General features: G+C 37.1%; 1 protein-coding gene across 2 annotated transcripts in view; it reads left to right on the top strand.

Moving 5' to 3' along the window:
• Positions 1 to 12,843, top strand: part of LOC137658422 (titin homolog) — a 117,229-nt gene that overhangs the window by 83,273 nt on the left and 21,113 nt on the right. For both annotated transcript variants that reach the window (XM_068393125.1, XM_068393124.1), the window contains exons 9-10: positions 4,905 to 5,037; positions 11,709 to 11,884. In XM_068393125.1, the coding sequence (XP_068249226.1) occupies positions 4,905 to 5,037; positions 11,709 to 11,884 (309 nt within the window). The remainder of the gene's footprint in view (positions 1 to 4,904; positions 5,038 to 11,708; positions 11,885 to 12,843) is intronic.

Raw genomic sequence — 12,843 nt, 5'->3', positions numbered from 1 at the left:
TCTGGGTTGTGCAGTCAACACCCTACCGGGTTGCTGAGGTTGACGCACTGCGTCAAAACAAGTCACCTCTGCTGGTTGTTGAACGTCCTGAACGTCAACAACCACCTCCGAGCGTCGCTTAACGTCAACGTGCGGCTGGCAACCCACACTGGGTCGCATCGGTGGAGGAACCACCTCAACTGGCAGACGCGAGTAGGTTACCTCAGCGTCAACAGGGCGCACAACCGACCGGTTGGAAGGTTGTTGGCCAGAAGGTTCGGTAGCAACCTTCTCCGCATTTAAGTCCTCTATCAAGGACGCAAGCTTGGACTGCATGTCTTGCAGCAAAGCCCATTTAGGGTCTACGGGAGCAGGTGTGGCAACAGACGGGGTTAGCGACTGAGGCGGAACCGTTTACCATCCCTGAAAGCCTTGTTATGCGTGACATAATAGTACAGCAAAACTTCAAAGGCTCGACAACAGCTGTGAAGTTGACCTGTAAACAACTTGGAGCGTCTCCTGGCTAGGCGCCAGGGAGAGTCTACCAGAATTGAGAAGTCTATCTGGGCAGAGGCATGAACTCCCAAGCCGAGAACTTCTCTCGTGTCATATCAGACTCTCGCTCTATAAACCAGTTTAAAAGAAGGGAAAGCAAAGGCTGTATCCCCCAAACTCCTCCTGGTGAAAAACCAGTCGCCTAGCCAACGTAACGCTCTCTAGGAGAGCGAGAGAGCACTAGCTTAAAAACAAGGGCTTCGAAGTAGCTAGGCCTAGTGTAAGCTCTGACGTTTAGGCGAACGAGGAGCAGCAGTTACAAAAAGATCCGGACGAAGATCCTTAAAAAAATCATCATGATTTAATTAAAGTCCATAGGAGGCTAAGCAGCTTTAGGCTCCTCTCCATCTGACAGAGTCCTCAAGGGAATATCAGTAGGAGGGAGAACAGCAACTTCCTCATCTACAGGAACCTTGTCCGATAAAAGCTGAGTCTCTCACTGGTGCATTAGTAGCGGACCAGAACGCAACGTCATGTAACTGCTTGACAGTCTGTGAACTGTCAACAACTGAACTGTCAACCACAACAGGTGCGTGAGGACGCACAGTGTCCACTCGAGACTGCTTTGACTGCCTAGACTGAGCAGTCAAAACGACTCTAGAATGCGGAGGTTGACGCACAGCGTCAAAACAAGTCAACTCCGATTGTTAGTGAACGTCTTGAACGTCCACAGGAGCATCAGCAAGTGGCCTAACGTCCAAATGCGGCTGAAAAACCACACGAGACCGCATCGAGTATGGTTCTAAACAACCTGACTGACGTGACTAAGCTACGCCAACGTCAACAGTAAGCACAAAGGAACGTTAGGTTGGCTGAAAGCCAGGATATCGATGAGATAAACGGCTAGACTCAACGGACTAATCGGTAGAATAGTCTTCCATAAGGGAGGCAAGCATATACTGCATGTCTTGCCATACAACCCATTAAGGATCAACGGAAATGGTTGTGGTAAGAGACGAGGGTAACGTCTGTGACCGCAACACTTTGCCTACAAAAAAAAAAGACTCGGAGTCTGTGTTACGCTTTTGTTAGGCGGCGAGCAGTTATCCGATGACTGCATAGGGTCAGAGCTGTCCTAATGGTTGTAACCAGGACGCTGGACCTGTCCTGAAAGGACTGACTTTTGCTTAAGGGCTTCGAAACCTTGTGACAGGTTTCTTATGCGAAAAGCCTACGGATGACGAGGAGAAACAACGTCTCTCTCATCTTATGGTAGGGGAGATCTTGGTAAGATACACCCGATACCATAGAGGGAAAAACGTCTGTTCGTTGGTCAAGGCCTCTCGAACCCATAAGTCGTTTGACATTACTTCTCCCCTGGGCTTGGGAGCATGTAAGAGGTCCCGGACTAGGTGAACGACAGGCACGAACAGACGAACCCTCGGACGCAACACTGTAACACTTTGCGCCTCAGACGCAACACTGTAACACTTTGCGCATATCACTTTATCACTTCGATTTTCTGTTTTGCACTTATTTCTACCTGAAACACGCAATTCTACCCTTCATTAAAAGGTAGTAATAGCGAAATCAGTCGTATAATGCAAGCTCATTAATACCAGCAAAAAACAGAAAACATATTTTAAGATAAAAAAATCAGTGGTTGGGAAAGAGACTAAACACTAGTTCATATAACTACGTTTTCAATCTCTCACCGCACATAGCCTGGGGACGAGAATAAAAACCTAAAAACATTTTATCCTTCCTCCCCGTACAGCGACTAGGGAAGCGAGTAACACGAGAACAACGTTACCCGCTTGAACGGAACGTTTTCTCTCCTCTCTCTCCCTCCGTCTCTATCTCTCTCTCTCTCTTTCTCTCTTGATTTCGCACCTAAGAGAAGAGCCCAATTATATTTCGTCAAAAAAAACATGTTATTTGACTAAAGGAAAAAACTGAAAGGTTTTTCAATGAAAAGTTCCTTTAAATTAGAATTTAAAACATTTAAGCTAAGAAAGAATGAACAAAACGTCAGAATCGATTTACTCTTACTGCAAAGTGAAACCGTGATACACTCTCTCTCTATCGTAACGATAGAGCGCATGTTGAACGTCCTGAACGTCAACAACTGCGTAGCATAAAAAAACTAAACGTTAGTTCATCTTTGAAAACAGTACGAAGACTATCAAAGAAATTCTTTCATAAAATATTACATTTAAAAAGTTTTAAATCCTTAGCTCTTTAAAAGCTAATTACGATATAAAGGGCTCAACGTTGATTAACTTCGGTTTCCAAGTTAGGACCGCCTACTCTCAGGAAAGGTCTATATAAACAAAACATTAAAATTTATTTTTATATGTTTATAATAAATGGAAAGTTAATCGAAGAGGCCTAATAAAGGCGGAGAGATATAAAATATATAGAGGAAAATCTATAACGTGATAAGAATTACTAAAAGCCTAAACACACTTCCGTCTAAGGGAAGGGTCGGCCATTTAAAAGTGAAAGAAAGTCCATACTCTCTTTGTCACCATAATTAAATCTATCCAAAACGAGTTCAAGATTTAAGATGAAGATAAAACACCTGCATAGCGAAAGCTCAAAACTAGAATAAAGTACTTCACCAATTAGTTGTGAAAAAACTCCAGTTTAGCAACGGCGAATAAGAGCGTCTTGTCGATAGCTCGACAGAGAGAAAATTGAGTTCTTTGTTTACAATGAGTACTGGGTATCTGAACGACAGATGGCGCTGTTGAGTACACCCCCTACCTGTGTAGCGATCGCTGGCGAATTTTTCCGTAGAGTTTTTCTGTCGAGCAACAGAGTTGCAGCTATTATAATCACCGGCTAAGTTAAATATTGAAAAAGTAACATTAAAACAGATCTTTCATTCATAAACTATAAAAAGAGACTTAAGTCAGCCTGTTCAACATAAAAACATTTATTATTATTATTATTATTATTATTATTATTATTATTACTTGGAAAAGCAGGATGCTATAAATCCAGGGGCTCCAACAGGGAAAATAACCTAGTGAGGAAAGGAAACAAGGAAAAATTAGATATTTTAAGAACAGTAACACCATCTAAATAAATATTTCATAATTAAACTATAAAAACTTTAACAAAAGAAGAGGAAGAGAAATAAGATAGAATAGTGTGTCTGAGTGTACCCTCAAGCCAGAGAACTTTAATCCAAGACAGTGAAAGACCATGGTACAGAGGCTATGGCACTACCAAAGACTAGAGAACAATGGTTTGAATTTGGAGTGTTCTTCTCCTAGAAGAGCTGCTCACCATAGCTAAAGAGTCTCTAATATCAGTGTTGTCAGGTGTGTGAGGAAAGACAAGAATGTGTAAAGAATAGGCCAGACTATTAGGTGTATGTGTAGGCAAAGGGAAAATGAACCGTTACCAGAGAGAAGGATCCAATGTAGTACTGTCTGGCCAGTCAAAGGATCCTATAAATTTCTTGCGGTGGTATATCAATGGTACAAGTTAGACCTTTTTTGAATGATGATGATTACTTTAGCCAAGTTATTTTCAAAAGATTACAAAATCATAATTTGCTTATATTTTGATATTTTTATGGATGTCTAATGGTAGTAATATATTTATGCAATTGTATTGCCCAAATTTTGTTTATAGATTTTTAGCATACCTTTAGCAAAAATCTTACAAGCTAGATAGGTAAGTTAGAAAAATAATAAGAGGATGGATGAAAAATACAATTTTATCAAGGAAAGTGCTAGGGCTTAAGCAACTCTACAGTATGCAACACAACATTTAGTAGAAATGGTACTTCTTAAAAGTATAAAGGTTTAGTCGATTACAGTGAACCCTCGCTACTTCGCGGTTCGACCATCGCGGATTCACCACTTCGCGGATTTTTTTCATAACCCATACAGTATATATATGGTAATATATTGGTAATAACAAAATCAACATACTGTACTGAATAATCAATATAATCGATGCAAAAACTAACCTATACACAGATGTGTACAGTAAATGCGATTGTTTCTTCATTATGATCAGAGAAACGTAAACAAAACATGGGTTGCCATTTTCTATCGTGCTTTTTGGCGTGTTTAGGAAACGCATGATATAAAATCGCCTTTAATATTTGTGCCTGTTTTAGTTTAGGGTACTGTAGTACATGCATTAAGTGTTCTGTACATTAAAGGGTAGTTTGTTAACAGTACTACGTACAAGGGAAGGTTTTAAAAGTCTGAATATACATGTTAAATAAATAGGTAAATATGGTGTCACTACTTCGCGGATTTTCACCTATTGCGGCCGGGTCTGGAACCTATCTACCGCGATAAACGAGGGTTCACTGTATATCAATACACGGTTTATTTCCATCATATTAAGCATTTTAACCCTCTTTTATTAGAAGTTGTTATAAAATTTTATTTCATTTTCAGACAGTGATGTTGAAACTTTAATCAAGGTCATAAACTTGCTAATGGATATGATTGAATTCAGGGAATGGCGCTGGAATGTAGAGCCCTGGAAAACACTTTGTTATGCAATAAGAAATATCCATGCACAATTGAAGTAAGTTTACATTTTGTTTTATCTGGGAATATTAGGTAAATACATCCTTTTTATGCCAATATTTTAGAATATTCTTATGTTTGTTCACACAAATTTGCGGACACTCCACACAGAATAGTAAAAAATCATCCAGTTCCAACTATGAGTTCATTTTATCATTATTATTATTATTACTAGCCAATCTACAACCCTAGTTGGAAAAGCAAGATGCTATAAGCCTAAGGGCTCCAACTGGAAAAAATAGCCTAGCGAGGAAAGGAAACAATGAAATAATTAAACGATATAAGAATTAATGAAAAATTAAATATTTAAAAAACATTAACAACATTAAAACAGATAATTCATATATAACTATAAAAAGACTTGTGTTAGCTTGATCAACATAACAACATTTGCTGCAAGTTTGAACTTTTGAAGTTCTACTGATCAACTACCCGATTTGGTAGATCATTCCACAACTTGGTCACAGCTGGAATAAAACTTCTAGAATACTGTGTGGTATTGAGCCTCATGATGGAGAAGGCCTGATTATTAGAATTAACTGCATGCCTAGTATTACGAAGAGGATGGAACTGTCCAGGAAGATCTGAACGTAAAGGATGGTCAGAATTATGAAAAATATTCTGCAACATGCATAATGAACTAAATGAGCGACTGTAAAGTTCGTGAATCTTGTTGAGATCCTGGATGAGTGTTAAATCAAGTTGAGAATCAATATCAAATTCATCAATGACATTGCCTCAGTTCAGATTAACCCTTTTACCCCCAAAGGACGTACTGGTACGTTTCACAAAACTCATCCCTTTACCCCCATGGACGTACTGGTACGTTCTTGCAAAAAAACTGCTATAAAATTTTTTTTTTTCATATTTTTTATAATTTTTTGAGAAAATTCAGGCATTTTCTAAGAGAATGAGACCAACCTGACCTCTCTATGACAAAAATTAAGGCTGTTAGAGCGATTTAAAAAAAATATACTGCAAAATGTGCTGGGGAAAAAAAATAACCCCTGGGGGTTAAGGGTTGGAAATTTCCAAATAGTCTGGGGATAAAAGGGTTAACATGGAAATGCTCAGCTTAGCAGTTTAGAATTTCATGCTGCTCATTGAAGATTGGTCTATTTTTTCCCTTGGCCTTATTGATGGATTTGAAGGCATTATTAAAGCCTTTTATGTGTTTTTTGTCAGCAAAGACTTTATTTTACTTAACTCTGTCATCACACCACCTGTTCTTAAGCATTCGTGTTTGACGTTTTGCCTCAAACCTTGAAATGAGTGGGAGTTTGCAGTATATTCGTCATGTGCTTTCCGTTTTTTTTTTTAAGTAACTCACAAATGGTATCAGAATTTTCACTGAATAAGTCTGGATGAGACTGGTAAGTATATTCAGTAGTTGCTTATGCAGTATCGCTTATCATGGTGTAGAAATCTCCCTACTCTGTGGCTTGGTTTTACTTTGGAATATCAATTAAAGAAGAATGGCCCTTGGAAGTTTTGTGGGTTAAAAGATTCCTTCTTTCCTACTTTTTCAGGGAAGCGTAGTTCAATATCTTAGTCTGAACTTTCTTGTGGATTTTAGGTTGAATTTAAATTTTAAGTAAATTCTCACAAGTCTTATGTTACGTAAAACTCTGCCTACCTGTGACTTAACTTATACTTACATAAGTCAAGTGGCTCTAACTGGTTATGATGTAGTCCAGCACTGGACAATGCTTGGACAATGGATGCATCCGTGAGTTTTGAGCTTGTCTCGAACTTGAATATTATGTTTGCAATGTAGAGATCATGCTCAGACTATAGGAAGATGCAGCTGAGAGCATTGGCATTCACATTACTTTGGCCATTATGACCTATGGGACCTCCCCTCATAGCTTTGATTTTCCAAATACAGTATGATCATTTGGTAAAGTTTAAGTATTTCTAAAGGGGCCTGACTCAGCCCAATACAGTATGATCATTTGGTAAAGTTTAAGTATTTCTAAAGGGGCCTGACTCAGCCCAATACAGTATGATCATTTGGTAAAGTTTAAGTATTTCTAAAGGGGCCTGACTCAGCCCAATACAGTATGATCATTTGGTAAAGTTTAAGTATTTCTAAAGGGGCCTGACTCAGCCCAATACAGTATGATCATTTAGTAAAGTTTAAGTATTTCTTAAGGGGCCTGACTCAGCCCCTTTTAAAACAATGTTATTTTGGGTTTACTTCAAATTCATATTACTATTTTTGTTTCTCAATCAATTTTCTTTCAAAAATCATTTGAAAGAGAGTTCTATGTACTAAAAATTGTATATTCAAATTTTTTTTAGTTTTTTATGTATTTTTTCAATGTATAGAAGTTACTTCGTAGATGACCTTTTTTCATACAGAAGCTTTTTGTTTTCAGAAAAAGTTAATGTAAAAATTGTAGATCATAAAAGATTCCCTATCTTTTAGTATTTGAATGACAATAATCAATCAATAATTAAAAAGTTAGTACTGTAGCAATTTTCTCTCAAAATTTCATGCTTTGAGAAATCGGGCAGCCCTTGTTTTTTTAGCAGTAACATTCATTACCACTGGGGATGATAAGGACATAATCGTCATATTTTAGGGTTATTTACTAAGCAGTTGGAGAGCCCCTTCCCTCAAATCTAGAAATATATACACATGTACCTAAAGCCCACACTTGTGTAAAACATTGCCAGCACAATATATTTTTTTCTGTGTATATTTTGCATATTAACCATATCTAGTTATTACCTTAGGCAATTTGTGCATATTTCAGCATAACCATAACATAAAAATAATAAATATATGCTGTAAATAAGCAGACAAAAATATTATGATTTTATCAAAGGTAAACATGCTGCAGATGTTTATAGACGTCATGAGAAAAGATGAATACTGCACAGTACTGATTTTCTCTTCCCGAGGGAACAAGAGAAAATTGTGGTGTTAGAATATAAGGAATCCTAACAAATATTTTTCCCTCAAATTCTGGAAAAAAAGCAAATAATGGTACTCTGGTTAGAAAATGGTTGTGTAAGAGACTGGATGTGCTTGCGTAAATATGAAAAGATTACCTTTTAGCAATAAAGCAAGTTGTTTTCATTCAAAACTATTTAAAAATGAAATATAGTCATTATCGTAGCCAATATTGAAATAGTCTGATTTTCTAAAATTCCAAGCAAAGGTCATGAGTCTCTCACTTAACCCTTTTACCCCCAGGCTATTTGGAAATTTCCAACCCTTAACCCCCAGGGGGTTATTTTTTTCCCAGCACATTTTGGAGTATATTTTTTTTAAATTGCTCTAATAGCCTTAATTTTTGTCATAGAGAGGTCAGGTTGGTCTCATTCTCTTGGAAAATGCCTGAATTTTCTCAAAAAATTTATCAAAAATATGAAAAAAAAATTTTATAGCATTTTTTTTGCAAGGACGTACCAGTACGTCCAAGGGGGTAAAGGGATGAGTTTTGTGAAACGTACCAGTACGTCCTTTGGGGGTAAAAGGGTTAAAGGGCTTTGCAGTGCTCTTTTGGCTTCTAGCTGCACTTGCTTTATATCCTTTTACTTTATCTCTATCTTTCTTTATTTCTTGCAATCTGTAGGATGGGAGTTCTTTTGAGCTAGATTGGTGTTTGTGGGAGAATTTAGGTTCTACCTTCTTATTCTTCAGCTGCCATTGCATGGCCCTCCTTTGTCCTAGTAAGTGAGATGGGCTTGGGTGGTGATCATTTGTATTTATGGTTAGTCTCTTGGGCATTGTCCTTTCCCTTGCTTCTGCCATTCAGGAACAACCTTTAAAACCTTTATAGTTATTCCAAGTCAAATTTTTAACAAAACCAAGGCATATTCAAATGTCTGAACAGGATGACCAACCTTGCTTGTTAGAACACCTGGGGAATCTATGTATACCAAGATTCAGAGGGAAAGTTAGAAGTGCTAAAGTCATGGTGATCAGTAGGAGAAACAGAATTTAACCACTCCTTGTGGTGAGCTTTGAAATCATGAACAAGCATGAAAGAGTCCTTTCTAGCATCTTGTGCTTAGCCATACTAGTAAGGAAACAGTCAAAGATAGAATCGTCTAAGTTGGGATTCCTGTAGATAAAACATAATTAAAAGTTACTATGCCTACCACAAACACTTATGACCTAAATCTCCTGAGATCCACATTCATAGCATGGCTTGCAAGAAAGCTGGGTCACATACATACATATACCAAGGCACTTCCCCCAATTTTGGGGGGTAGCCGACATCAACAAATGAAACAAAACAATAAGGGGACCTCTACTCTCTACGTTCCTCCCAGCCTGACAAGGGACTCAACCGAGTTCAGCTGGTACTGCTAGGGCGCCACAGCCCACCCTCCCCCGTTATTCACCACAGATGAAGCTTCATAATGCTGAATCCCCTACTGCTGCTACCTCCGCGGTCATCTAAGGCACCGGAGGAAGCAGCATTTCAAAATTATTGGTTTCTTAAAACCTAGTATAAAGCAGCTCAGAGGAATGCCTCTTGATATACCAAAGTTGCTGAACATGATAGAATATCATAACATCTGGAAGGAACTGGAAAGCCTCAAATATTGCCAAGTAGTCTCTGAATATTGTAGTACACTAGACAACACTGGCACAATCTGCAACACACGGGTCATGCTTAGTACCCTCCAGGATAGCCACTTCAACTTGAGGAAGGACAATAATGCATTTTGAAAATGAGTTTGGTAGAGGAAGTTAAAGGAACATAAGGAAAAGCTAACCTCATGATAAACCACTGGTATCCTTGGCTGTTCTATTAAGCTTATCCAACAGTTTTGAAAATAAACAAAGGAAAAGGAAACTGATAGAATAGTGTGCCCAAGTGTATTTTCAAGCAAGAGAACACTAACTGAAGACAATGAAAGACCATGGTATAGAGGCTATGGTGCAATCAAGATTAAAGCATGGTTTTGATTTTGGAGTGTTCCTCTCCTAGAAGAGGTGCTTATCATAGGTAAATTATCTTTTGTACCCTTACCAAGTATAAAGTAAGCTCTGAATTTTAGTAATCAACCTTTTGAGTCGAGAAGAATGTCATGGTTTGCTTGGTGTTATCAAATGTGTGAGAAAAGACACAAGTATGTATTAAATACACCTCAAGAGTTTAACCCATACATCAGTTGGATCACTCACTTGGTTTAGTCAGGCCAGATGATGGGCCAGGGTGTGACACAGAGCCAAAAAGTGAGAGTTTGAGTGCCAATGGGGAACAGTGTTCTATGGCCATCATATACAGATATGACTTTCCTTTCAAGAAAGGTGCTACATTTACTGAGATCTCTATACAAGCATTGTCATGCCATGAAGGTATCACTTTTAACAAAATCATTTTATCCATCTTGACTGATGTCTTTGCAAAAAAAAAAAAAAAAAAAAAAATTGGAAAACCAACTTCTTTGTGGGAAAGTACTTAAATGAAAGGCGTCAAGTTCTGTGAATAGAACTTTACTATCTAGGAACTAAGTAAGGAGTTTTTTTGTTGCTTTACAGTATTAGCCTAATTCATTATTATCTAATGAACTTGAAACACAACCTAATTTACGGACAAAAATTACCGAGAAACCAAAGATAGCTAAAAAGAAACGAGAAAACACTAGAACTACCGCTAAGTACTGTACAAGAAGCATATTTATGCGTATTAAAAATCAAGGGGTATTTACATACAAATGTGTTGAGAAATATACGCCAGTGGATCACTAATATTGACAGAGATATCTATTTGTACAGGTATGAAATTGTATCTGTGAACAGGCATTTGATAAGTGAGTAAAAAAAAATTAATAGAATTGAAAATAGGGAATTAAGGTTTGTAGGCTTACTGTGAATCTGCTCTGGAAATAGTTCAAGAATTCTGACAAAAAGTAAGTCTAGTGATTACAGTACTACTTGTTTACTTGTTTTGGGTTTAAATCCAACCCTCCACTGAAGTCGAGTGAACTACTTCTCGGGCGGGTCCATATTAATCATCTAACGAAACATTTTCATTATAACTTATACAATTCTTTGATTGTAGCATCTTCCAAATCATATGATCTTGTGAAAAGTAATGTCTTAAGTTTCTTAAATTCAATTGCTCCCTTTAGGTCCTTCATTTCAGTTGGCAGTTTATTATAAAGTCTAGGCGCACAGTAGCTAAAAGCCCTTTCACCAAATTTACTATTTGTTCTTGGTTCAGATAGCCTATGTTTGTCACTCATGTGTCTTGTGTTAACATTTGTTTCTAGTTCTAGTTTCTTCAGGCATTCTTTTAGATATTTTGGTTCATTTTGATTCAGTATCTTAAACGTTAGTAAGAGTAGCTTGTATTCAATTCTCGCTTTTACCGGCAGCCAGTGTAATTTAATTAGTGCAGGGGTAACTCTTTCCCTATTGTGTAGTCCTTTTATTAATCTAGCGGCTCTGTTTTGTACTCTCTGAATTTTCTTCAGCTGATAATTTGGTAAGCCATAGCTATAGATCCAGCTGTGACTTTTGTCCCCCTTTTTCTGCCTATGTAACAAAAGACGATTGTGTTTGGAACATGAGAAGATCAGAAATATGGGATATTTAAGTGATGTATCTGTGGTGAAACAAACTGTCCATTGTGTTAAATAATCTGTGCCTCAGAATTTTATTTGAAATAATTCATATGATTTATCATTACTTTCCAGATGTGGTCCTTCCCAGGAGTCTGCTAAAATAATGGATGAATTACGAAATATAGTAAAAGAAAGAACTCCTCTTTGGAAAGCTTATGTGTGGAATGTCCCCACGTTTTCACGAATCTCTTTCGATCAGGCTGAAATTTTATTTTACAGTACTTATGTGGCTTTTGTGCTCCAGTACGGTAAGTGATATCTTTTATAGTAGTGCACTGTAGTTTGAAATGGTAAAAAGGGTTAAATTGCACACGTTGTTCATTTTATTCAATTAAAATATTTCAAATAAAACTGTTCCCAAACATATATAAGAAAAGGTTGAACAAAAAATGTTACAAATTTATGCAACAATCATTATTATAGGAATAAGCATGTCAAATATTTCTGTTTCTAGTCTTTAAAACATCTCATAGTTTTTTCAAGAAACTTCTAGAGTGGCAATAACAATTTTAAGCTAGAATTAATTATGCTTATACTTACCTAAGGTTCATTTGCTTTCCCTTCACAGGAAGAAAAAATTTGACCAAACAAATGAAAAATTAAGAATTTTTTTCTCTTGGTATGATAATGAAGTTTGTTCCCCTGGCTACATCCCTAACTATTGCCGGTAGATAGTAGTTTGCTGACCAAGGTTAGAGCTTCCAGTGGTATAGTCAAACATTCTTTTTATGTATTAGTAATGAATAAACTATACAAACCACATTATGAATGTGGAAGAGGGATGGCAAGAACATCAATGAACTCCATTGTAGTATTGAAAGAATTAATGTAATCGTGAAAATTTTTTTATTTTAATGAATCATGTTGAAGTTCAGTCAATGACTACCACTTAAACCCAGGAGAAGGCAATAGGGTAACCATATACTGTATATAAAGTACATAACCCAAATTAAACATATTAAAGAAAAACCAGTCTCCTTATCTTGTGTTACCTTTAAAAATTATGTTATTCCCTCAAGGGGTGTGTTAGACCTACGAACATGGTGCATCAATACTTGATAGGAAACACTAGATTTTCAGAAATCATTAATTTCTGCTGAAATTACGAAGACAAGACAGGCACAACAATCACTAGAAAAAATCCCATTGTTCCACCATTTGTAAACTCCTCAACTTAATCCTACCTAGGAATTTTACTGTGACTCAT

The sequence above is a fragment of the Palaemon carinicauda genome, chromosome 19, assembly GCF_036898095.1.
Source record: "Palaemon carinicauda isolate YSFRI2023 chromosome 19, ASM3689809v2, whole genome shotgun sequence".
Classification (NCBI taxonomy): domain Eukaryota; kingdom Metazoa; phylum Arthropoda; class Malacostraca; order Decapoda; family Palaemonidae; genus Palaemon; species Palaemon carinicauda.
This window is presented reverse-complemented; position numbering and strand designations above follow the sequence as displayed.